This window comes from Magnolia sinica, chromosome 9 (assembly GCF_029962835.1).
Source record: "Magnolia sinica isolate HGM2019 chromosome 9, MsV1, whole genome shotgun sequence".
In the NCBI taxonomy this organism is placed as follows: Eukaryota; Viridiplantae; Streptophyta; class Magnoliopsida; order Magnoliales; family Magnoliaceae; genus Magnolia; species Magnolia sinica.
In genome coordinates, this window is record NC_080581.1 from 84,499,861 (window position 1) to 84,526,042 (window position 26,182).

Sequence of the window (26,182 nt, forward strand, 5' to 3'; positions counted from 1 at the left end):
TCAAGATAGATGGCGATAGAGGATTGCCCTGCCTTAGGCCTCTGCTAGCTTTAAAGAAACCAAAGCTTCTGCCATTAATTAAGATGGAAAACCAGACGTCTTTCCAACAACGCTGCAGAATGGAGATCCATAGGTGATCAAAACCAAAATTTTGTAGCACCTAGGAGACGAAGTCCCATTCCATCTGGTCATATACCTTTTCCATATCTAATTTGATGATCAAGTTACCACCATAAACCTTACGATCAATCTCATAGGCCATCTCTCTAGTTATAGAAATATTTTCAGCTATCGATCTACCCTTTACGAATGCACCTTGCTGCTTTGAAATAATAACCAGAAGAATGTGAGCGAGCCTAGAAGCCATAATCTTGGAGAAAATCTTCATTATGCAGTTTCATAGACTGATTGGTCTAAAGTCTGTAATGGATTCAGGTTTTTTTTATTCGGGATGAGGCAAAATTGGGTACATTGAAACGCTCCGGGGATCAGCCCTCCTTGGAGGAAGTCTTTGGCTGCTTCAAATAGATCTATGCTGATCACTTCCCAACATGCAGAGTAAAAGGCTCCTCCAAATCTGTCTGGGCCTGGAGCACTATCAGTCGGGATAGATGACACGGCTTCCTTAACCTCTTCCATCGAGAGGGGTCTCATGAGGCCAACATTCATCTGATCAGATACCATCCTCGGGATGCAGTTGAGAATATCATCATTAGAGTTGCTGCCTTCAGATGAAAACAACTCTTTAAAGTACTTCTCAGCTTCGTCACCAATATCTTCTATCTTCTCAGTAATTTCACCCGAGGCCCTTTCAGCTTTTTGATCGCTAGTCTCCTATGATTGTTGAGAATTGAGTCATGAAAAAATCTTGTATTTCTATCTCCTTCGGCTAGCCACGTGTTCCTTGATTTTTGTTTCCAAAATATTTCCTTTTGAAGATAAGCATTTTTTAGCTTCACCTCCGCTAAGTTGAGTTTGAGAGAATCAGCTTCAGATTGCGTGTTGAGGAGGTTGAATTCAGCGCTATTCACCTTGTCCTCTGCCTCTTGAATATTTATGTTAATATCACCAAATACCTATTTGTTCCAAGTTTTTAGCATGGACTTCAGATTTTTCAGTTTAATGAAAAACTTGTACATGGGCGTTGCTGCAATGTCATTATCCCAGCTAGCCTTGATTGCCCTCATGAAATCATTGTGGTACGTCCACATTCTCTGGAATCTAAATGGGCGGGGGAATTTTGCAGATTCATTTAGAAAGGAAAGCAGAATGGGAGAATGGTCAGAGTGGGATCTCGTTAGGTGTTTGACCTTGAAACCTGAGAGATTTCTCATCCAATCTGCTTTGATGAGCATCCTATCAAGTCTTGCTCATCTTCGACTTCTACCGGCCCTGTTGTTGCACCATGTGAATGAAAATCCAGAAAAACCAGCATCCATGAGCCCCATGTCGTTGATCACATCCTGGATGTCTGTCATTGCTGCAGTCAACTGCTTAGGGCCTCCAAGCCTCTCTTCCGGGCTAATTGTGGTGTTGAACTCTCCACAAGCCAGCTAAGGGCCCCTGATGGAGCTGTATATACTTCTCATTTCTTCCCATAAATACTTTCTCTGCTCCTTTTAAGTAGCTAGCATTCACTGTTGTGATGGAGATTGGGTGGGACAGACTGTCTGAGGAGATCTTGATAGTGATGCACTGTCTGGATACCTGAATCGTTTGGATATGGATGTGGCCTCTTGCCAAAATCCAAATTCTATTATTCACTATTTCTTCTGCAATCTGACTTACAAAACCCAATTTAGCAACCATTGCTAATCTCTTGGATTCCTTGATCATCGGCTCCCGAAGGATGAGAATTGCAATGTTATATTTCTTAATCATTCGTTTCAAATAGTGGGTAGTTTGAGTATTGCCTACCCCTCTCGCATTCCAAGATAGGATACTAGTCATCCGTAACCCATCTCCTCTGCTCGGCCCTCCTCTATAAGCTCTTAAGTCTCTGGCTTTTCCTGTTGATGAGATTTTGCTTTGGGAGATTTTTCCTTTATTAGGCTTCTACTCTTTCTGGACCTTCATCCTGCGAGCTATTACTCAAACCTGTGTTGCTAGTCTACCCTTGGATAAACACCCAGAGAGTCAGAGCTTCAATCTGTTTTTTGGATTCTTTCTTTTTTACTTGCCTGGGTATCCTGAATTTCTCCTGCTATGGCCTCAGTATCTTCTGAGTCTCCTCTTTCATCTGCTTCCTCTGCTGAGTCTTCAGCGCTGGACTCTAGCTCCTTGACTACGGACCATGCTGGGGAGAATGGAAGGTTTACCACGTTTAAATATGCAGTGATACGATTCTGGGCTGAAGGAGCATTGACCGTCTTTTTCGCAGAGCCTTCCTTGAACAAATCTTTCATTCCTGAGAGCCATCTATCCCAATCCACCATCACGACAGGTCGTTGGGAGATTCCTTTGGCTAGATGAGTCATCCTGAATCCGTTGATTGATGTTCTGTATTCTGTTCTGTTGTATAGGTAGTGCGTCCATTGGGCTACTTTGCTGTGGTGAACTGATTACCTGTATATGTCCTGTAACAGTTGCCACTATAATGTATGTGTTTTATCCACACCGTCCATCCATTTTTCCATATCATTTTAGTATGTTAACCCCAAAATGAGGCCGATCAAAGGCTCAAGTGGACCCCACAGTGAGGATTGAACATTTACCATTAAAAACTTCTTGGGAGCTGCAGAAGTTTTGATCAAGCTGATATTTGTGTTTTCCCTTCAACCAGGTCTACCTGATCTTATGAACAGGTTAGATGACAATTGATTGTCACGTTGGATCCCTAAGAAAGTTTCAACGGTGGGCATAATGTGGTCCACTTGAACATTGAATCTGCTTCATTTTTTGGCATACATCCTAAAATGATATGAAAAAAATGGATGGACGGTGTGGATGAAACCCACACATCATGTTGGCCACTCAGAGCCCTTGCTTGTGTCAAGGAGGGGGTTACTACCAATGGTTAATGTTAAGTGCTGGACAGTGGAGAAGTGGAGAAATGCCATGGCTATAATTTTCTGCCAGTTATGATTTTCAAAACACAGGCTATCCTTGATAGCCTCCACGAGTTAGACAGTTCAGATTTTGCCCGTGTCACTGCTGGGTCAGGTCTGGCAGGTAAAAATGATTTAAGCCCGAGCCCAACCTAAATACTTATCAGGCCATGCATTGAGGCCTGCGCAGGGCCTATGGGTTAGGCTAGTAAGGCCAAGCCCGGCCCAAAGCCAGGTCGGGATACCCTGTCCATTGCCTCACTTAGATGGAGGGCTGCCATAACGTTCCTGACTTTATTGGTGGTAAAATTCTCTGACTTTTTAAATTAGGTTGGTCATTAGCTCTGAAATCTACTGGCTATGTGGGCATGTCCACGGAGCCATGTACTGCATGGATGAGAATGGTTCTTCAGTAACACGTTTGCTGATCCGATCGTCCGATAAGTGGACCTTTTTGAATGTTTTCTGCCACCATCCAGCTTGTAGGCTATTGAACACACGACTCTTTTTCGTTTTTTTTTTTTTTTTTTTTTTCTGTGTACCCTGATAGAGTGTGATGGTTGAGGCGCAGGCAGGCAGTCGGAGCTTCCAAACTCCTTATGTATTAATTCAAAAGTAAGACGTCCATATTGATTACAAACCCACTGTAGATAGGCCATCTTCCCAAAATCGGATTGGTTAGGCTATCCTGACCTCTGTTACATGAGGTTTGTTGATCTGAGACCAACGGCTATCTTTCATTTCAACCGTCTACTAAATATCGACTCAACGGCTAGCTAGTATTTCAACCGTCTACTAAATATCGACTCATCGGCTAGCTAGGTAAACAAATCAATGTCATTTTCAGTTTATAATCCATATATGCTTGGGCCCACAGATTGGACGGTTTAATTTGGTTGTTTGGATGCCAAGCACACGGTTGAGTGCAAGGGTATCGAAGTTTTTTGTACTGTTGACGATGGTTAGGAATGTCTAATCACGGGGCTATTGGGGCCGCTGCCATGTCCGCAAAAAATCCAATCCATTGATCACGGGAACTCCCAACATTGAAACCTTCCCAGGGCCGAATCTAGATGTTTATATGTCATCCAAACCATTCATAAAGTTACTACCACTGGGATGAAGTGAAGAAACAAATATTAGCCGCACAAAGGTTTCAATGGTGGGCGTTCAATCCCCACTCTTTTCTATGGCTCGCCCGGTTGAATTTGGATCTACCTCAATTTTGTACTCATCTCTTAAAAATGAGCTGGTGAAACTGATGGACGGTGTGGATGTCATGTCGCATCCTCCCACGGAAACTTCTCGCAGGGAGGGGCACAGGCAATTTGTGTCCCTTCCGTCTGTAACGGGCTTCGTGTATCCCTAGCTGTGGGGCCATTGTGATGTACGTGCCTTACATTCGTACCGTCCATCTATGTATTTTGACAGTTTAGGGCATGATTCCAAAAATCACAGGTGGACCACAATACGGGAAACAATGGTGATTGACCATTAAAAACTTCCTGTGGGCCACGAAAGTATTGGTCAACCTGATATTTGGGTGGCCCTTCATCCAGCTCTTTTTTATCTTATCAAAAGGTTGGATGGTAAATAAACATTCCGGTGGCCCCTAGGAAGTTTTTAACGGTGGGTATTCAATCGCCACCGTTTCCAGTGGAGTGGTCCACCTAAGATTTGAATCCGCTTCGTCCACTTAATTTTTGGATCATGCCCTGAAATGAGCTGTAAAAAAGGATGACGGCGGGGATGTAAGGAACGTACATCAAGATGGGCCAAACAGTCAAGGTGGATCCGGGGATCGATGGAAGCCGCGGCGTCCGTCTGGTATTTTTAAATGGGTCCACCTTATCCACTGGTTAAATACTTAAATACCATCCAAGTTGGCACGTGTGCTGCCTGAGAAGACTGGAGAGTGTCCGTCTGGCGCCAGCGAACCTCCCTGTGTAGCTCCTCATCTTTCAAGTCTCTCTCCGACTCTCTCATAAATGAAAGGCTGCAGTCTCCAAATCCCAATTCAAATGGAAGCTTCCTCAATATCTCGAAGGTATTACAGCTTTCAATCCGAAGTCTAAAATTACGCCCCCCCCTTATAATTCTCCTCCTTTCATCTCCTAAATCTAATTTCTCTTCAAAGATAATTACATTTGCATCTAGACATCTGTAGCTTTTGAAGAATGTAAAAATCTGGACTTTGCTTGCATTCAATTCTCTCTCTCTCTCTCTCTCTGTTTTTTTACCGTCAAAATGTTAAAAAAAGAAAAAGATAAAGAAAAAAGGAACTTGACTGAGTGTAGTTTCTGATTATTTGTTGCTCGTAGATTCTGATTACTACTGAGTTTGGATGCGCTTAGTATTCACCGAGAATCTGTACACTCACATTTTCACTACCTGTAAGCTGTGTGGGTGGGTATCACAACACATATTTCAAAATGGGCTATATTTGAAAAATTCTTATTTTGAAGATGCAGCTGATTCCTGCCAAACCATCTTTAAATGGTGAGAGAGGCAATGGATGTGCCTCTCGGTGAGCCCTGTGCTCGATGAAGTCTGTGTGTGTGCTACAGGAGGATGTGGCTTTTCTGTAACCTCTGCCTACAAGGAGTAAATGTGGGCGGAAGCTCTATGGGGCCCACCATGCTACATCCATCCACTCTGTCCATCAGTTTTGCCAGCTTATGTTGGGACAGTAGTCCAAAAAGTAGGCAGATCCAAACTCAAGTGGGCCACACCTTAGGAAACAGTGGGATTGGACACCCACCATTTAGGCCTCCTTTGGGGCTATCATGATGTTTATAGGTCATCCAGACTGTTCATAAGGTTATTAATGTAGGGGCATTTTCACACCGGGCTCGAGTGGGCTTGCTTGTGGGATGCAGGGGCACACTCGAGGTAGGCGGCCCATGTGAGGCGGGTGGCTCGTGTGAGGCGGTACCCATGTGATTTGGGGCTCACGAGGGGGGTTTGGCCAAGGTCCTAACCCATGAGATGTGGAGCCTGAGTTATGAGATAAAAGAGATTGATTCGCCATGCTCTAATAGTTCGAGCTTTTAGAGCAAGTGGTTAATTGTCCTGCATCAGTTATTCTCACCAACAAGAATGGAAAATACACATGTCGTTCTTGTCCAAAACTTTTGTGGCCCCACAAAGGTTTCAATGGTTAGTGTTCAATCCACACTATTTCCTGTGGCATGGTCCACTTGATTTTTGGATCTGCTGAATTATTTCGGCTCATGTCCTAACACGAGTTGGTGAAACTGTTGGACAGAGAGGATGTTGCACGGACATCCCAGTGGGTCCCATAGAGCTTCTGCCTATGCTCTACAGGGACTCCCACTGTAGGTGAGGGCTGCTGGAAAGAATTGAGTTTTCAGGAGCTAGACTATGAGTTGTGTTTGTCAAAAGTAAGTCACTAGATTGTGTAGACTGCAGTTCAGAAAATCATGGGCCTGTTGTGGCTGGAATATTGCCTGAAAATCGTACCTATTTGAGAGATTTCTACTTTCGTTGGCTTGAGGTCATTTAATAATATATGCCATTTAACTCCTGGAAGTTTCGGGTTGAAAATACTAGAATGCGTTAGTTCAGATGTAACCCAGAAATACTATTTACCATTATTCGCTGCCTATCAAACATCATCATCTTAGCCGTATCCCAACTACTTGGGATTGCTGCCTATCAAATTCTACTGACAAAATGGTGGGGCTGCCCATATGGTTGTTGGGCCAAAGCAAATCACATCATTCTATTTTGCTGAGAATTGTGTATAATTCTTTCAGTTCGTACCAACGCATTCAATAACTCTAACGGCTACTGTTGTTACCGTTATGATAATGGCCATTATGGCTTTTTTTTTTTTTTCCTTTTTTCTTTTAAATTTTTTTTTGAACAAAACCTTATCAGCCCCGTAATGGACTGTTATGGGCCTTGTTTTTTTAAATTCCCTGTGAAGGCTGTTATGGCATCATAACGTGTAACGGTTCCCTTCGTTAGTGTTTGCGGATACATTGGTTTGTACTTCTTTTAGATTAATATTCGCATTTGTGTGTATGAAATAACCCTCCTGGCTTACCGCTGACTTAAGAACTATTGATGATTCCAGAACCAAACGATTGCATTTCTATTTCTTTCTTTCTTTCTTTCTTTCTTTCTCTTTTTATTGCATTCGGTTCTTGGTTGGGATGCAGTGCTGAAACTTCCAACGGCATTTCCTTCTGATGTTCATTACTATGCCGCACGTGTTAACTGCTAACTAATTTTCAAACAGTTGTTGATCAGATCATGATTCACATGAGTTGAGTTGGCTTGGTCGGGCTCCATAACCAAGTCTGAACTCAAAAAAGAAGAAGAAAAAGAAGAAGAGAAGAAGAAGAACATAGTTTTCATTGATTCTGATCAAAAGACCAATTTCTGAATTAGAGTCCCAATCCCGAGCTTTTCAACATTGATTCTAATCTATTATGGTCTTTTATTTGTAGCCTATCTGATGAGATTGTTGAACTAGTTTTTTCTTTTTATGGACAGTGGGAAACCAAGGACGGCTCAAGGTGATGGATTGGCCAGTAAATTGGCTCCCCGAACAATCTGCAGAGTCTCGAGGAGGAGGTTATCGTTGGAATCTATGGGATTCAGTGCTGCTGTACTATATGTTCGTCCTGCTCTTACGGCGCCATTGCCAGAGATGAAGGAACCTGAAATCATCCGGTAATAAGATTTGAGATGTGGATTTTTTTTAGCTGTTGGAACTCTGTCATATGAAAGATGGAACATGTATTAAAAACCAATGGTATGGGGCCCAGGCATGTGTTCACAGCATCCAATCCATCCATAAGATGTTTCACCTCCGAAAACCTTCAGAGCCTAAAAATCAGCCTGATTCAAAACTCAGATGGGCCACAGAACAGGGAGCATATTAAGAGGAAGTGCCCACCGTTTATTAGTGTCGTGAACCACTGTCTTGTGTATATATAATCAAGGCCGTTGAGACCCTTCACCCGGTCGAGATGAATGGTTAGGCCAAGATTTAAAATGTTTTGCGACTCATATAGGAACTTGTGAAATTTGAGAATAGACATTCCCTCCCAAGCTTGTTCTCTTTCTTTTGGCCTACCTTTTGTATCGGGTGCTAGGGTTTTTTTGAGGTAATGCATCGGAGAGATGGGTTGGATGGTGTCAATACATCACCTGAGCACCATATCTTCCCAGTATCACCATAAGCTTAGGGTGGTACTGGTACCACTTGAGTGTGCCCCTGAAAACAATGCATGTTATCTGTTGGAGAAATACTAGGGTGAACCATGTGAGGTAGGGTTGAAGAGGTGATTCATTACATACAAGCCAATGTGTAACGTTTTTTGGGATGTGAAACGATAATCAGGTTAGGACTGTCATAACCATTCTTTGGCCCACAAATAGGTGGTCCACTCATCAGTTGAGCCGCATGTGTATTAGAAAAATGGATGGATAGGAAAAAGATGAATAATTGTCTATATTCAATGTGGACATGTGGTCCATCTGATGAGTAGATATTGATTTAGGTCATGGTGGTCCTCAACTGATGGGTGGTCTGTATTCTGCATGTGTGTGGCATGTCTGCGTGTTTAATGTGAATACCTCGTTGCCAGAGTACGATTACATGTATTGATTCTGGAAGGGATTAGGTTCAACAGATCCTTAAAAAAATAATCCAGATTCTATAGATATGGGTGTGTTACCAGGATTGGTCACTGCTCACAAGTTAAATTTCTTGCCCGTTCCGCATGGTTCACAAAAAATTCTAAATTACTAGTAACTCAAAGACTTCAAAAATCATAGTAAATTTGGATTTCAAGCCTTGGGAAAGGGAAATCCCTTATCTGAGCATCCGAGTATCAGACTTGGATAGTCCAATTTTTTGAAGGATCCAAGTATCCTAGTGTGAAATCTCTATTCAATCTCTTAAGCGAATCGCCTCAGCATTGCCATTGCTGTTGGGAGAATAAAAACCAGTGGCCACATCCTCAATCATTCAATGGAATCATGTTAAACAAAGTTGAAGAAAGAAACAAGAAATTGTTTTCTTACATTGTCTTCTATTGTTATCAGTTCTTTTGAGCAATGCATGTTTGAAATTTGAAGCATCCAGGTCTCTAAAGCTAAGGAGTGGAGTGAAAATCCAAGGTACAACTTCATGATATTTCATTTGAGCTCTCTCTCTCCCTCTCTCTTTGTATGAATGATGATGATTATATTAGAAGAACAAACAACGGCAACCAACCACAACTGATCCTCTCATCACTCAACAAGCCGGGTACCAAAACAAAACAAAAAATACAGAAGGGAGAACCCAATCATGAAGGCAAGGAGACCAAAGAGGATTATCTTCCAAAGAACACCTTTGGAACTCCTTTCCTGGCAAAGCCCTGTTACTCACAATTCTTCTATTTAGCGGATCAATCGACAGAACTTTACCTTAAAAAAAATTCTTCTATTCCTTCTCTTCCACATATCCCAAATAACCTAAAAAGTTACCATCCTCTAAGGCATTTACTTTCTTCCATTTAATGGCCGTTACCAATTCAAAACCAAGTTCCAGATAGGCTAGTTAATCATCCACGAGATCCCAAAAAGATGAGGCTAATGGTTCCACACCTCTTTCACCACCATACAATGAATGAAAAGTGGTCCGCATATCTTTCCTCTTTTCTGCACATGAAGCAGGTATTTGGTAGGGAGATGTTTTTCATTTTTTAAATGATCCACCATCAAAATTTTCATTGCTGGTGCAAATCAAGCAAAAGCCTTAACCCTAGGGGCACTGGTGCCTTCCAAAGTGAAACACAAGAGGAAGGTGCTTCCTCCCTAACTGTTAGTGTGGGGAAAAAAAGACCAAGCCAAGAATGAGCCATCTGTCAACCTCGTCACTTTAGATGAACTGATTAACAACAATTCTTCATTTGAAATATTTCTTTGCAATCTGATATTTCAAGTCGACCACCCCTTGACAGCTCATTAACATCAACAGATTTTTCATCCTTCACTTCAGTAAGCACGAACGGGTGTTGAACTGAAATCTCAAGAGGCACTTCAACCAACCATGCATCCTTCCAAAAGCGAACTTTGCCACTATTCTCTACTAGACAACTCATACTCTTCCCAAATTCCAATGCCACCCTAATCGAAATATCCATACCAGCTCCCTCGGACCGTTGTCCCACCTTGTAATGGCTTTCTAAATCTCAGAATCCATGATCATAGAATAATGCCCCAGGAATAACCGACCCCTCGATTCACCATATTTCCTACGAATTGCTGATGTCTATAATAAATTCGGTTACTGCACAAACCTCCACTATGACTTATTAAGGAGCTTCTGTTCCTCTCACTCACATTAAGAATTCCCCAGCCTCCAAAGTTCATTGGCTTTTGAACCTCCTTCCAATTGATATTTATGGCCTGGTTCATTCCCTTCCCCATAAGAAAATTTCTTTGAAGCTTCTTGATTTTTTGAGCTGCAACTAGTCAGCTGCAAGAATTTTGAGAAGTGATAGGAAGTAAGTTGGGGGGTTGGAGAGAGCAGCCTTTGTTCAAGTTCTTTTAAATGTTAAGGCAGAGCCCCCATTGATGCTGCCAATAGTGACTTGACATTGGATGGTGCTCTGTGGCCTGCGCCCAGCGCCCCCCCCCTCCTCCCCAAAAAAAATGATGTATGTCTTTTATCCACGCCGTCCATCCATTTTGCCAGCTCATTTTAAGGCATTATCCAAAAAATGAGCCAGATATAAATCTCAGGTGGACCACACCATAGGAAATAGTGGTACTTGAATGCCACCATTAAAAACTTCTTGGGGGCCACAAAAGTTTTGGATCAAGCTGATATTTGTGTTTTACCTTCATCCAGGTTTGTGTGACATTATCAATAGGTTAGATGGAAAATAAACATTTTAGCGGGCCCTAGGAAGTTTTTAATGGTGGCGGTTCAATCACCACTATTTTCCTGTGGTGTGGTCCACTTGAGATTTGGATATGCCTCATTTTGGGCTCATGCCCTAAAATTAGGTGGCAAAATGGGGGGGATTCAGTATAGTCACTTTTTCGCTCCACAAGGATCAAGATCAAATGAATGTTCATTCTCTTTCTATCGAATGGAGATATATTTCTGACCTCTCAATGACTAATGATCGAGTGAGACGCATTTTTTTTAGTTCGGATCCTTCTAGTAAAAAAGGGAGGGGGATTCTTGATTATTCAAGACTTGATCGAATCATATCTAATGGTCATTGGAATTTCCTATATCCTGCCATTCTCCACGAGAATTCTGATTTATTGGCGAAAGGGCGAAGAAAGAGCACTACCCATTGGCAACGTTGCAACTAGTAGTGTTAGTAGGCAATCCATCCTCCCTTTAAAAAAAAATCCTTAAGGTGAACATTTTATCAAATTAACCATGTCTCTTGTTTTAGTTGTTTGTATTTTATCACCGAGTTTTTAACTAGGTTATTAATAAGACAAGATGATTAAAGCTACTCATTGCATGATTCATAGAAAACGAAATTGAAGCAGATGTGTTATATAAATATTGTGGGGAATTACTTTTTTTCTCATATTGCATAAAAGATAGCATGTATTATGATATGTCTAGTGGAACATGGACACTCCATTTTATTGTCACAACTTGTTTGAATGACCCTTAGTCTGATGCCCACGACAAGCCATGGCTATCAAGAAAAGACTCTTTATTTAAGTTTTTCCCCTTTCTTTTGATATCCTATATTCTTCTATATAGCTAAGTCAGTTTTATTTAGTAACTTTATTTTATTATACTATGTTTTAGTGAATAAATAATTGCTAATAATATATTTTTCGATACCGTCATATAACCATGTGGATGTGTCTGCATATCGAGTCTTCAAAACTGTCTTGTTTGGAACTAACTCATGTTTTTCTACTATGTTATGTTATGACCTGTTTATTTCGTAATACTATACTATTTTGAGTGACAACCTCTCTGGTTTTCAAACAATCACGAGGCACTTTTAATATAGTTAGAACCTGAGTCGGTTTTTTGTTTGAAGATATTGTTGAAGGGGAAGGAGTAGAAGCGCATGAAGGAGACTTGGTTGAATTTAATTATGTTTGCCGGCGTTCGAATGGATATTTTGTTCATAGGTAAGGTATTCCTATTTCTTTTTGGTCTTTCTTTAACTGGTAAGAAATTCTATGTAGGAAAGGAATTACATCATACAAGCGACCATGATTCCTAAAGACAAGACAATGCATGACTAAATGAAAGATTTTATCCAGATGTGAAAGCCTGGATTTTATGGAATCCATAACAGGTTTTCGAGGTTCAGATTTTTCAATGGCAACCCATCCAACAATAATTTTAGAATCACCACTGTGGTTTCCTCAAAGTGATTTTAATTTTTTTTTTTTTTTTTTTTTTTAATTGGTGTTTGCTGTCACTTTTGGGTTCTACATATTGTCGAAAACATGATCAGTAAATAGTTAAACATTTCAAATCTTTAATAATATTAATATCAAGAAAAGGTAGCTATTCCCACTTCCTGACATTCATCAAATTTTTTTTTTTAAATCTATTTGATTGCTTATTAATATACTAATTCTTTAATTTCTTTTATATATATATATATATATATATATATATATATATATATATATATATATATATATATATATATATATATATATATATGAAAAGATGCCATCCTCTTAACTTCTCTTCTTCTTCTTCCTTTTTTTTGCAAATGCAGCACCGTGGATCAATTTAGTGGAGAGAGTAGGCCCGTGGTACTCCCTCTGGATGAGAAACAGGTTTGTTACCGTTAATTTCATTTACCAAATTCAGAATGAACATGTTATTTTTCTGTCCTGTTATAATTTCTGAAAGTAAAGATGCCTATTTCTCATCCTATTTATAGATTTTGATGTTCTTTCATGATCATCTAAGGGGCTGTTTGGATGCCTGTAACATTTCTAAAATGTAACAAAGTTACAGGTGAGATTGTTGCAAGTAGGAACTGGCTTCTTTATGTTTCTGATGCTCTTTTTATGTAATCCGGTGTACAGTATCAGTGAGTTGGTTAGCTGCCTGGCTGTGCAGCGGCTTTTTTTTTTTTTTCAAAAGGAGGGCTGTGCCCTGAATCTTTGATAATAAGAACAGATGATGTACACTCTACAGTTTCGGGTGGGCACCTCACAATACACCGGGCCTCAACTATCATATCAACTAATCAGAAGGCTGTGCAGCGGCTGTATCTTTCTTCTTTTTCTTTTTAAAATAAAATTTTGATTACCAATAAAATAAATAAATTAATGGTATAATACAAATGCATGTTTGATTCTTTCTTTTTCCAGAATATGGATATTGCTACTATGATCATCCTGAGCAAATATAACATTCAGCTTAAAGGGGAATTTTTCGATACTCTGGCTGCATATGGCACTTGATACGCAGTCATATATAAAGTCAAGTTAATCTGACTAAATTTTGTAACCCGCTGTAGCAAAGTCAGTCTAAAAGTTATATTGGTCGAATAATCCTAACCTCTGATTCGTGGATGCTTGCTGTTTGAACTAGGACCATTGGATATTTTTCATTTTAACAGTCCATTGTATGTCCAGAAATCTAATAGTCAGGTAACCAGGTGCTAAAAATATTTTGTTTGTGATACATCTGAACTGATGTCCATAATTTGTATGGTTAGTTTTATTAATTGTATGGCACATGCAATTTCTCAGTAATTTTTAACTGCTTGCTTATAATCTATCACATGGTGCCAAAGTATGAAAGTATTTCTCCTTAAAGAATGCATCTTTTCTATTTCAGATGAAAGATTTAAAACCTATAAACAAAGGAGAACTAAGATATCATTCAATGCTGTCCATAGAAAGCAGATGACTTCCCGCTTTTCTGTGAGATGGATATATATGTAGTTGGGGCGCACTCCACTGGAACCACCATATGTGATGTAAGACAATTAACCACTTGCTCTAAAAGCTCGAACTGATAGAGCATGGCGAATCAATCCCTTTATCTCATAGCCTAGGCCCCACATCCCATTGGTTAGGACCTCAGCCGAACCTCCATCGTGGGCCTCACTTCACATGGGTTCCGCTTCACATGAGCCACCAGCCTCACGTGGGCCGCCCACCCTGATTGTGCCCCTACATTCCACAGGCCACCCCACTTGAGCCCGGTGTGAAAATGCCTCTGCATTAATATGCTTATGCTGGTAGTTGGCAGAGGTGGGGCCCACGTGATGTATTCACACCATCCACCCGTCTATCATATGCATCACCTCGGAAAACCCCCTGGGACCCGAAATGAAGTCCGATCCAAAATTAAGGTGGACTGCAGTAAAGTGACCAAGCTGGGAGGGAATGCCCGCCCTTTAATTTCTCAGGGGCCCACCTGATTCACAAAACAACCTAGATTTTGGTGTAACCCTTCTCTGCAGTGGATGAAGGTTCTGAACAACCTTGATTATATATAAAGAACGCAGTGGGCTCCTCACATTAATCAATGATGGGTGTGCCCTCTCAATATGTTCCTTGTGCTATAGCCCATCTGAGTTTTCAAGCTGATTTTCAGGCTCTAAAGGTTTTCTGAGGTAACACATCTTAAGGATGTGTTTGATTATGTGAAAACATCATTGGGCCCCACATTTGCCTAGTACCACTGTAGTATTGGTACCACTGGAGTGTGCCCCTACGTAGTTTACATTGGTTATAGTAATATACTAATCATGTGATGGTGTTCCTTCCAGATCATACGGGGCTTGAAGGAGGTTTTAATTGGCATGAAGGTTGGAGGTGAGCTCCTAAGTTAATGCTCCATTTAGATTGCTCAATTAAATTTAGTCGTAATTATTCAAATTGAATAAAGCGGAAAAGACCAAAGTAGAGGTAGCCGCACTTCATAGCAAGGGAGTGGCCCCAAATTGCAATCACTGTTGTCTCTAGTCCAACTTTGAATGCATGGAATTGCGATTCAAGGGTTCATCACTGATTTTTTTAAGTCCAACTTCGACTGATTTTCTCATGACTATACATTTGTTCAGTTAATTAAGGCTACTCAACATAGGTTAATAGTTATGGATGTTTATATTAAGAGATGGAAGAAATGGAATGAAATTAATAGGTGTCAAAAAACTAGGTGGTGGAATTTAAAATGAAAGAAAACAATGTTATTTAGAAATAATTTGATGGAAAGTGAAAAGTGGAATGTTGGGGAAGAAGTAAATGTTATGGCGAATGAGACAGCTGAATACATTATGAAAGTGGCAAAGGATGTTTTAGGAGTTTCAAGAGGGAAAAGGCAATCATATAAGGAAACTTGGTGGTGAAATGATGGCGTACAAAAGGCTATTAATGAGAAGCGTTTATGTTTCAAAGCCTAGCAAGAGACTAGAAACAATGAAAATCTTGAACAATATAGAAATGCCAAAAGATTTAGTAAGAAAGTAATAAGTGAGGCTAAACTTAAGGCTTATGATGATCTTTACAATAGATTAGGGACACGAGAAGGTGAGAAAGATGTCAAGAAAGGAGGAGAAGATATTTTTAGAACTTGTTAAATGACAATTACTTGGAGATCATATGTATAAAAGGAACCATAAACTCAAATGATGTTGGAGTCCATATATACTTTTGTAGGAGTAGGATATCTGAAGTTAAAAAAGCTTTGAGAAAGATGGAAACAGGAAAGGTCCTTGGACCCGATGGTATAACAATAGAGGTTTGTAAGTGTATGGTAGATATTGGGTTGTTTTGGTTGACAAAGTTGTTCACAAGATTGTAAGATAGAAGAAAATGCCAGATGAATGTATGGGAAATACTGTGGTGAGACATACGGAGCATGGGGTTAAACTTTTGAGCCATACTATGAAACTTTTGGGAAAGAGTAGTTGAGCAAAGACTAAAGCATGAGATGAATGTATCAAAAAATCCGTTTGGTTTCATGCTAGGGAGGTCTACCATTGAAGCTATTTTGTACTCAAATAATTGATGGAGAAATATAGGGAGAGGAGGAAGGGCGTTCACATGGTCTTTGTTGACTTACGGGAAGCTTAGGATGGGTCCCTAGAGAGTTAATTTGGTGGGTGTTGGAAAAGGAGTTTTAAGAGGATATATGGCATGGATATGTTTGAGGGAGCAATAACAATTGTGAGGAGCGTTTGGTTTCATGCTAGGGAGGTCTACCATTGAAGCTATTTTGTACTCAAATAATTGATGTAGAAATATAGGGAGAGGAGGAAGGGTGTTCACATGGTCTTTGTTGACTTAGGGGAAGCTTAGGATGGGTCCCCAGAGAGTTAATTTGGTGGGTGTTGGGAAAGGAGTTTTAAGAGGATATATGGCATGGATATGTTTGAGGGAGCAATTACAATTGTGCGGACCACTAGTTGAGAGACGAGTTTCCAATTACTGTAGGCTTGCACCACAGGTTGGCGTTGAGCCCCGAACTTTTCGCATTGGTCATGGACGAGTTAACGAGGCATTTGTAGAAAGAGATTCCATGGCGTATGTTGTTTGCAGATGATATAGTTTAGTTTGACCAGTCGAGGGAGGGCATAAACACAAAGCTAGATTTATGGAAGGCTGCTTTAGAATGTAAATGGTTTAAAAGTAGTTGGACTAAAATGGAGTATATTGAGTGAAGTTTTAGTAGCAATAGGAGTGAGAATAGGGAATTAGTAAAGATAGCTGACCCAAAAGTTTCTCAAAATGACCACTCTTGATATCTTGGGTTAATAATTCATGAGTGGAGAGATTGAGAATGATGTTGCCATAGAATTCAAGCAGGTTGGAAGAAATGGAGACGCGTCTTTATAGTTTTATGTGATCGTCATGTACCACTCAAATTGAAAGGGAAAATTTGTAGGATGGCTATTAGACTGGCCATTCTTTTGGAATAGAATGTTGGGCAGTTAAGGAACATGATGTCCATAGGATGTGTTGCTGAAATGAGGATGTTGAGATGGATGAACGACGATACAAGGATAGAATTAGAAACGAATGCATTCGAGGGAATTTAGAAGTAGCACCAATAGATAATAACATGAGGGAAAATAGACTTGATGGTTTGGTCATGTGTAATGGAGACCAAGATATATGCTGGTTAGGAGGAGTGAGTTGGTACAAGTTGAAAGCCCTAAAAGGGCAAGGGGAAGGCCCAAAAGGATTTGGGTGGAGGTAACGAGAAAAGACTTGATGACCATTGATAGAGTGGGATTGGGGAAAAGGATTCATGTAGCTTCCCCCAGTTAGTTGGGATAAGGCTTAGATGATGATGTCATTTTTTTTTCAGTTGATCGTGACCCACCTGACCACTGGACCGACCTGATTCTTGGCATAGGAATTTAAGTAGCTGTACCCTTCTGATGGATGTCTTGGATATTTTACCTGTTCCCCACGCTGGCAGATGTGGTGGTGTGTGCATTAGTTGACCTTGTACACGTTTGTGGGCTTAGCAAAGCTCTGATACGGATACATGATTTTACTGCAACCATATTACCATAGATGTGCTAGAGGACTCTGTATGCATATGTGCATACTGCATATACTAATGTAGGTACATGTGAAAGTATGCATGTACGTGTGCATTTATGTCCTTTGAACTGTTAAATGAAAAATGTTTGCAGATTGGTTTTATTGGTAAGATTCGTGCTGTTTATTTCTTCTCTTTTCTTTCTGATATCAAGGCTACAATTTCTACCGAGTAAAGTGGATATTGTTAGAAAGTTGACAAAACAATTACTTTCTGCTTTCAAGTTCCTCTCTTCCATGGTAAAAGTTTCAGACTTGAAATTTTGGTTCTTCTGCAGGGAAGAGGAGAGCACTGATACCTCCCACTGTTGGATATGTCAGCGAGACCTTGCAACCAATCCCTGATGAGGTATGGGTTCTGCCACTTTTACAAAGCAACATAGACATACATAGATGTTTGGTTCCTGAAATGGTGACTCAAAAGAACAGAAACTGCCAAACTTGTTTGTGGAGTCATATTTTAATATTAAAAGATGAGCCCTATTCTAAACTGTTTCATTTGACTTCTCTTGCTTGGCCAATCCATGATGGGACCGACATGGATGATTGAAAAAAATGATGTGGACCATCCATCTGATGGGTCCCACAGTGGATGGTGATGGTATAAATATTATACCAGCTGGTGGACAGTCCCGTATATCTATTTATCGCATTCAAACAGAACAGGAATCTAAAAAGATAAAATGGTCAACAATCTACCTTTGATGGAGAAAATAAGGCAGTTAGTATTGTACCACCAGAGCAACTTCCATGTCATTGCACATCACTGTAATGCCCAAAAAGATGGACGGTCGGCGGATGCTAATTATTTTCTACTCAATGTTTTAGATGTGAGAAAAACTGAGAGAACCTTTTTCTTTTAAGAAAATTATGGAGGTTTTTGTATTGTAAAGCTGTCTAATTGACTTAGGCTGCCTTCGGATGCGATATCCAATCGAATTGTAATTTAGTAATCTAATAGAGTTGAAATGACCAAATTGTGATTTCCTAAGTGTCTATACTGAATGTCTGGGTTCCAATTTACAATTATGTTACTTGCATGTTGGAGTTGAAAGAAAGCTAATTGCAATTTGAGGGTGATTTCCTTGTCATGAATTGTAGGAAAATGTTGTAGTTTCGTCATTTCCTCTTGATTAAACTATATGTTGGTGACTCCTCCACTTGTACATTCAGAGTCTGAAGGAATTACTACATCTATTTTCCTATTGACTCTTATGGGACGTTTTCAACCTTGCAATGGCACTCCCACATTACAACACATGATCTGAACCTTCGGTCTGTGGGCCACACTCTGGTATGAGTAATGAGAACTGAGATTTATTCATGAGATTTTGTATTGATCTCATTCCACATGTATGATCTCTCTTGGGCATTCATGTTGTTTGATTTGATTTCTTCCACTAACACGATCTTAGCTAAAGAGAACCAACAGAGTTTCATGTATTCAAAACAATTAGTAATTGAAAAATTAATCAAATACCAAAACAAAATTGAAAAATATTTAAACAATAGTTTCGAAACTCGAAATTTTATAAAGATTGAAGAGGTTTGAAGAGCAAGTTGACTTTCATTGAAATTGTCAAGGATCTTCGAGTTCATCCAAATTTTGTTGAGTTGAATAAACCAAGTCAACCGAGTCTTGACCATGTATGGAGCCAAGTTTTTGTTTTTCCTTTTTCTTTTTTCCGCTTTAGTTTTCATTATAATCTTGATGAAATGATAAAGTTGAGTTGACTTGGCAAAGTCAACTTACACTCAACGTTTCAGTAGATCAAGCTTAGAAATTCATGCTTTAGTTAAATTTCTTGTTCTGGTTAATATAAGAACAGTGAACAAAAGAAACACCATAGTCTGCAGAATGATAGGAGTGAAAGGGGAAAAACTTAGCCTCTTGACTGGAACAGGGCCCAGATCAAGGAATGTGAAAATGGTTACCTGTTACGTAACGGTAATGGTGGGCTACGCATTCGGGCTGTAGCAGCCGTTACAGAAAACGTCCTTTAATGGCTGATATCTTTTTTCTGGCACAGATGGCTATTATTTTTTCCCTTAAATCAAGCACGATCTACTTTTGGGCCATGACCAATCACTATTCCACATTTATATTGTAAGATTAAAAGACTAAAGGATTTAATGATCTATCATTGACATGTTTAGTTAACATTTCAGTTTGGTCCTCGCCGGAGCCTTCTGGCTCATGTGAACGAGCCATTGGTCCTTGAAGTTCAGCTCTTGAAGGTTCTGTGATTATCTGTATGTTCTTCCAATCTTTATATTGTAAGATATCATAGAGAAGTTTGGATCAAATACATCCTTTCTCCTTGTGTTTTAGATGCCAGAGAAGGAAAAAACCTTTTGTTCTTAGGAAATGTGGAGATTTGTTGTGATGCTCCGTCTACTTAGTTGCTAATGGGCCATTTCCTTTCATCAAGTAAATATACCCAGCACCATTTACACCCACCCGTTTTAATAAATACTACCTTTCATTTACTATCCAAGAATGGTTATGTAATGGGGACCATTACACATTATAGGGCCATAGTGGCTTTTACTGAACAAATGGCCCGTTACGGTCAGCATGGAAAATGGCCGGTACAGTTCTTTTTATTTTTATTTAATTGGCTGTAATGGCCATTATTGCTCCTATTATCGCTTGAATCTGGATGGGATTGCGACTATACCTGTAAAAAGCAAAGGACAATGGGCACCGATGTTAGCCAGGGACCGTCTGATGCTTAAGTTAGGTGGGTAGATTTATCATAGGAAGAGAACTTGAGTTGGGAATTTTTGTGCGTCCGTTCCTTGCAAGACAACGGGTGTATTTACAAGGTGCTTTAGGCGGCTTGCATATCTTAACAAGATCTATTAGATACGCTAAAGGGTTTGAATTTTAGTGGGGATCTGCTCTCGAGATTATCACCGAGCCCACCTCGATCAACGTGATCTTCAGCTAAGATCTCGTTAGGTCTATCATTGCTCGGTACGATGCAGGATTTTTTCTGAATATTCCTCATCTGGGGTTGAGATCGGCTCGGGAGCTCATTCCTAGCACCCAGCTTTGTCTTCAAGCAATTCAGCTCGGTAGGTGAGTCTTTCCTCGGAGCTCACTCCTTGGGTTTCTCCGCAGAGCTTAGGCTCATCTATATGATGGATACGTTGGTGGTTTGGGGAGCCCATTCGGGCGATTTGTCGCCAGCGTCGCCCTGGTCCTCCCCATGATGTATATGTGTCCTATGTAGCAGGCTTCTAGCAGTTTAGACATTAGTTCCCATTTTTTTAAGGGAATACTGTTAGAAACCTCTACAATTGGGCCGATCCACATGATATTAGCTTGATTATTCATCGGGTGGGCCCCATTGTGGATTTGTCATTGACAGGACATTAGATTACTTATGGTGTGGTCACTTGCTTTTGATTTACGTCATTTTTTAGTTCATGCCCTAAAATGAACGGCGGATAAAACACATACATCATGGTAGGGCCCACAGAGTCCGACTCGTTTTCGGAGTTGCAACGTTGTTGTGGTAAGTAATTAATGCAGAAAAAAGTCATGTTAGCAGGCGACGCGGATTAGCTACTTACAAGTTTAGTAGCGGAAACTTGCCATAAAGTGACGTGACCAAGTTTCGCGGGCCCCAACATGATGTATGTATTGTATCCACACTTTCTATCAATTTGGAGAGATCATTTTAGGGCATGAGCCAAAGATTGAGTAAGATCTAAAGCTCCAGTGGACCCCCCAAGAAAACATGGGGAGAGTGACGCCTACCGTCGAAACCTTCCTAGGCCCACCAAAATGTTTATTTGAGTTCAAACTTGTTAATAAGTTAACACAGAAGGGAAAACACAGACATCAGCTTGATCCAAAACTTCTGCGGCCATTAGAAAATTTTAATGGTAGCCGTTCAATCTCCCTATTTTATGTGGTGGGTCCACACGAGCATTGGATATTGCTTTTTCTTTAGCTCATACCCTAAAATGTCTCTCCAAATGGATGGACAGACGGTGTGGATACAACACATATATCATAGTACGGACCACTCTCTCCTGCACTTGAGATATGAATCTGCTTTAATGTTGGGACCATGCCTTAGAATAAGCTGCAAAAAATGGATGGGCGGTGTGGATATACAAGATGTAGATCAAGGTGGGCCCCACGGTCAGGGAATCACCCTGTACAGTGTTACCCAGGTAACACCTCCCGCTGTAATGGACTTAAATAGTGTGGACGCAGATGCGAAAGCCTTTCCAAGGACAGTGGTGTTTGTATGCCTGCCATTGAAATCTCACTGGGTCCACCATGATGTTTATATGCCATCCATACAGTTAATAGTTTCATTCCTACTAGGATGAACTGAAATTTGCATTTTCCATTCATCCCGATCTATTTGACCTTATGAGCAGGTTGGATGGCATATAAACATCACGGTGGGCCCTACAAATGTTTCAATGGTGATCAGCGTCGTTATCACTGCTGCTTCTTGTGGTGTGGTCCACTTGATCCAGTGGATAAAAGTCATGGATAAAAGGGAAACGGATCGGCTGCTCACCTTGCCAGCCAATGGCTAGTGGTTGGTGCTCTGTGGGCCCCACCATGATGCTGTGTTTCATCCATGCCGTCCACCTATTCTTCCGGATCATTTTATTTTATGAGCACAAAAATGAGGTTGATCCAAATCTCAAGTGGATCACACAGTGTTGATTGAAATCCCACCATTAAAAATTCCCCGGGGCCACAAAAGTTTTGAATCAAGCTGATATATATATATATATATATATATATATTTCACTTCATCGAAGTCTGTATGACCTGTTGATTAGATGGTGGACATTCAATCACAACTGTTTTCCTATGGTGTGGTCCACCTGAGATTTAGATCTACCTCATTTTTTGGATCAAGCCCTAAAATTATCTTTCAAAATGGATGGACGGCGTAGATAAAAGAAATACATCATGGCAGCGTCACTAGCCAAACCGCCTCCGGATAGAACCCATACATCACGGGTGGTCCCATAGAGACTCTACCCGGACCGATTTCCATCCAGCGGGGCTGGACATAATCCACTTATCCGTCTACTATCAATCATTGTGTTCATCGCAAGATATTCGGAATCTACGAAAATTGTCCCACTGGTTATAAGAAAGAAAGAAGAAAACGGAAATTTAGGAGAGAAGAAAAAAGAAGAAATGGCGGAGAGTGCTGTGAGCTTCTTAGTTGAATACTTGGGAGCTTTGCTGGTGGAGGAAGCACGGTTGCTGAAGGGGGTCCATGGAGAAGTCTGTGACATCAGAGATGAGTTAGACAGAATTAAATCCTTTTTAAGGGATGCTGATACAAGACAAGACACAGACCAAAGCCTCAAGATATGGGTGAAACAAGTAAGAGAAATCGCTTATGATGTCGAGGATGTTCTCGACAAGTTCATGCTCGGCAAAGCACAAGAGCAACACGATTCTCAGGGATGCATCGACTTTCTTTATATACTCATCAAGCAGTTCATGGTGCATCATCAGACTGCATCCTCAATACAAGATATCAAAACCCGAATAGGTATGATTACGGAGAGAAAAGACGCTTACGCTCTCAATAGAATAGAGCAAGGTTCAAGCTCCAATAACATGAGTGATCAATGGTATGATCCTCGATTGAATGCTCTTTTCATTGAGGAAGCTCATCTTGTGGGCATCGACATGCCGAGGAGGCAATTGATCAGATGGTTAATGAATGGAGATTCGAGACTCTCGACGATTTCGGTGGTTGGTATGGGTGGCCTAGGCAAGACCACTCTAGTAAAGAAAGTCTATGATAGCCAACAAGTGAAGAAATGTTTTGAAACATATGCTTGGATCACCGTCTCGCAATCATTCAAACCAGAGGATCTACTCAGAAACATGATAAAGCAATTCTCCGAGGCAAAGAAAGATCAGTCTCCCGAAGGAGTAGATGCGATGACACAGGTCGAGCTAATCCAAGTGCTACGGAGCTACTTGCAGAACAAGAGGTATGTGCTTGTTCCTGATGATGTATGGGAAGCACATGTATGGAATTTCATAGGCAATGCATTGCCCACTAGTGAATATGGTAGCTGGGTAATGATCACCACACGCAAAGGTGATGTTGCATCATCTTCTTGCATTGGACCTTCCAATCACATCTACAACCTTCAGCCTCTGCATCCAGAAAATGCCTGGTCCCTCTTTTGCAGGAAGGCATTCCAATCAAATGAGGAGAACAGTTGTCCTCAGGAATTGGAGAAGCTTTCTCGAAGTTTCGTAAAAAAATGTCAAGGACTACCTCTTGCAATTGTCACATTAGGTAGTCTTTTGTCAATGAAGGGAAAGACGTATGTTGAGTGGGAGATGATTCACCGTAGCCTTGGATCAGAGCTTGAAAGCGATGACAATCTTAGAAGCATGACGAAAATATTATTACTCAGTTTCAATGACTTGCCTTACTACCTGAAATCATGCTTCTTGTATTTGAGTATTTTTCCAGAAGATTATGCCATTAAGCGTATGAAACTAATTCGGCTATGGATAGCTGAGGGTTTTGTCGAAAGAAATGAAGGCAGGTCAATGGAAGAGGTTGCTGAAGGCTACCTCAATGTGCTCATCACTAGAAATCTTGTTCTAGTGACAGAACGGAAATCTTATGGCAAGGTGATCACTTGTCAAATCCACGATCTTGTGCGGGAGATGATTATTCCAAAATTCAGGGAGGAGCACTTCTTTGCATCTTCTGTTGAAGAGAACATGAACAGAATCCGGCATCTGTCGATTTGCAACGATGGTGAGAATTTTCCAAAATTTGATGCCTTCTCCCGTCTTCACTCTCTGTTCATTTTTGGGGTGGATGGGCTATTCAAAACTCCTGCAATCACATCGTTTGCTAGCTTAAGGTTGTTGAAGGTGGTGGATCTTGAAAATGTGTCCGTGGACATCTTTCCTGATGATCTAACAAGCTTGTTGCATTTGAGGTACCTAAGCTTGGAGAATACAAAGATCAAGAAGGTTCCAAGTTCGTTGGGGAAGCTAAAGAACTTAGAAACATTGAATCTTAAGGGCACCTTTGTATGTGAATTGCCAGTTGAGATTCTCAAGCTCGAGCGCCTCCACCACCTCCTCGTTTATCGCTATCATATAACGGTGGTTTATTTACCTTTTAACTCTGTGTATGGAGTTAAGGTGTCAGCTGGAATTGGGCATATGAGATCCCTACAGAAGTTGGCATGCATAGAGGCAGAGAGCGGAATCATTAGAGAGCTGGGGAATCTCACCCAACTAAGGAGGTTAGGCATTATCAAGCTAAAAAGGGAAGATGGGAACGATTTGTGCACTTCTGTTGAGAAGATGGAGTACCTTCAGTCCTTGGATGTGACATCAATGGATGAGGAGGAGGTTCTCGACCTGCATTCTTTATCGCATCCTCCGCTACCTCTTCAATGTCTATATTTGACAGGGCGTTTGGAGAAGTTACCCAAATGGATTGCCTCGTTTCATAATCTGGTCGCCGTCTGTCTGAGATGGTCCAGATTGAGGGATGATCCACTCAAAGCCCTTCAGTCACTGCCCAATTTGGTGGAACTCGAGCTACGGCGAGCTTTTGATGGAGAAGAGTTATGTTGCGAGGGCAGAGGATATCCAAGACTCAAGCAATTATTGCTCATTGAGTTGATGGGATTGAAGAAGGTGAGGGTGGACAAGGGAGCAATGTCTAGCCTTGAAGAGCTAGATATTAGACATTGTGAAGAATTAGTGGAGGTGCCGTTGTGGCTGGAACATCTCACTAACCTCAAAGAACTCTACCTGCAAGACATGTCTGTGGCTTTCTTGAAGGGGCTAAGAAAGGATGGAGTGGAAGAGTTAGTGAATTCCATTCAGCACATTCCACTCATACGATACACAAACACTCGAGAAAGTACTTATTGGGACTTATCATGATTCAGGAGAGGACACTCACAAGATTAAAGCAGTTGTTGGGTGAATGTTTTATATTTCCCTTCTTCCTAATCACAACTGATATTTTTGTTCTCTACAAAGATTCACGCTTTTTTCCTCTTGCAAATGCTTTCATTTTCTTCTTTCCTTTATTTTTGTGACATTTTTATAGTTGTTTCAAGGAGGCCGGTTGTTGGGAGACCGCAGAAGCATGCACAGAAACACACGATTTTACGTGGGAAACCCTTGTGGGAAAAAAGTACGGCACAAAGCGACAACAAAATCCACTATGAATAATGAATTTTAAGAGATTGATGAACTTACAGATACAAAGCCCTTCCGAAAACCCACTGTCACACTCAAAACCCACTATGGTTAAAGGGATTGACGAGTGGTCTACATTCAACGTACATGTGTGGCCACCTGATGACCAGATTGGCCTGATCTTTTGGCCACATTACATAAACGTTTGATCCTGCTTGATGAACGACCTGAATCTCTCATGTTGGTGTGAAATAGTATCATGCAGGGAGGGTAGATCTGTCACAAGTAACCATAGCAGGGCTTTTTCTCATTTAGTTATGAACCTCACCATCAGTGACCCTGTTCCTTTTCAGCATTATAAATCTGAAGTTAATGGTTCAAA

At 40.7% G+C, this 26,182-nt stretch overlaps 2 protein-coding genes across 2 annotated transcripts; both read left to right on the top strand.

The window, feature by feature from the left end:
- The first annotated feature begins 5,035 nt into the window (after positions 1-5,035).
- LOC131255911 (peptidyl-prolyl cis-trans isomerase FKBP16-1, chloroplastic-like) lies at positions 5,036-19,985 on the top strand. The gene is made up of 8 exons (XM_058256853.1): positions 5,036-5,094; positions 7,572-7,751; positions 9,172-9,206; positions 12,101-12,194; positions 12,800-12,860; positions 14,816-14,861; positions 17,876-17,946; positions 19,767-19,985. Exons 1-8 carry the CDS (start codon positions 5,036-5,038, stop codon positions 19,842-19,844), a joined length of 624 nt encoding a protein of 207 aa, XP_058112836.1. The 3' UTR covers positions 19,845-19,985.
- A 2,800-nt stretch (positions 19,986-22,785) lies between these two features.
- LOC131255285 (disease resistance protein RPM1-like) lies at positions 22,786-25,964 on the top strand. The gene has a single exon (XM_058255978.1). It carries the CDS (start codon positions 22,786-22,788, stop codon positions 25,537-25,539), a length of 2,754 nt encoding a protein of 917 aa, XP_058111961.1. The 3' UTR covers positions 25,540-25,964.
- The last annotated feature ends 218 nt before the right edge of the window (positions 25,965-26,182 follow it).

Coding starts and splice junctions, on each gene's coding strand:
- LOC131255911 (XM_058256853.1), top strand. CDS start 5,036: ATGAAAGGCTGCAGTCTCCAAATCCCAATTCAAATGGAAGCTTCCTCA. Junction 7,752..9,171: donor AAGGAACCTGAAATCATCCG/GTAATAAGATTT, acceptor TGAAGCATCCAG/GTCTCTAAAGCTAAGGAGTG. Junction 12,861..14,815: donor TCCCTCTGGATGAGAAACAG/GTTTGTTACCGT, acceptor TGTTCCTTCCAG/ATCATACGGGGCTTGAAGGA.
- LOC131255285 (XM_058255978.1), top strand. CDS start 22,786: ATGGCGGAGAGTGCTGTGAGCTTCTTAGTTGAATACTTGGGAGCTTTG.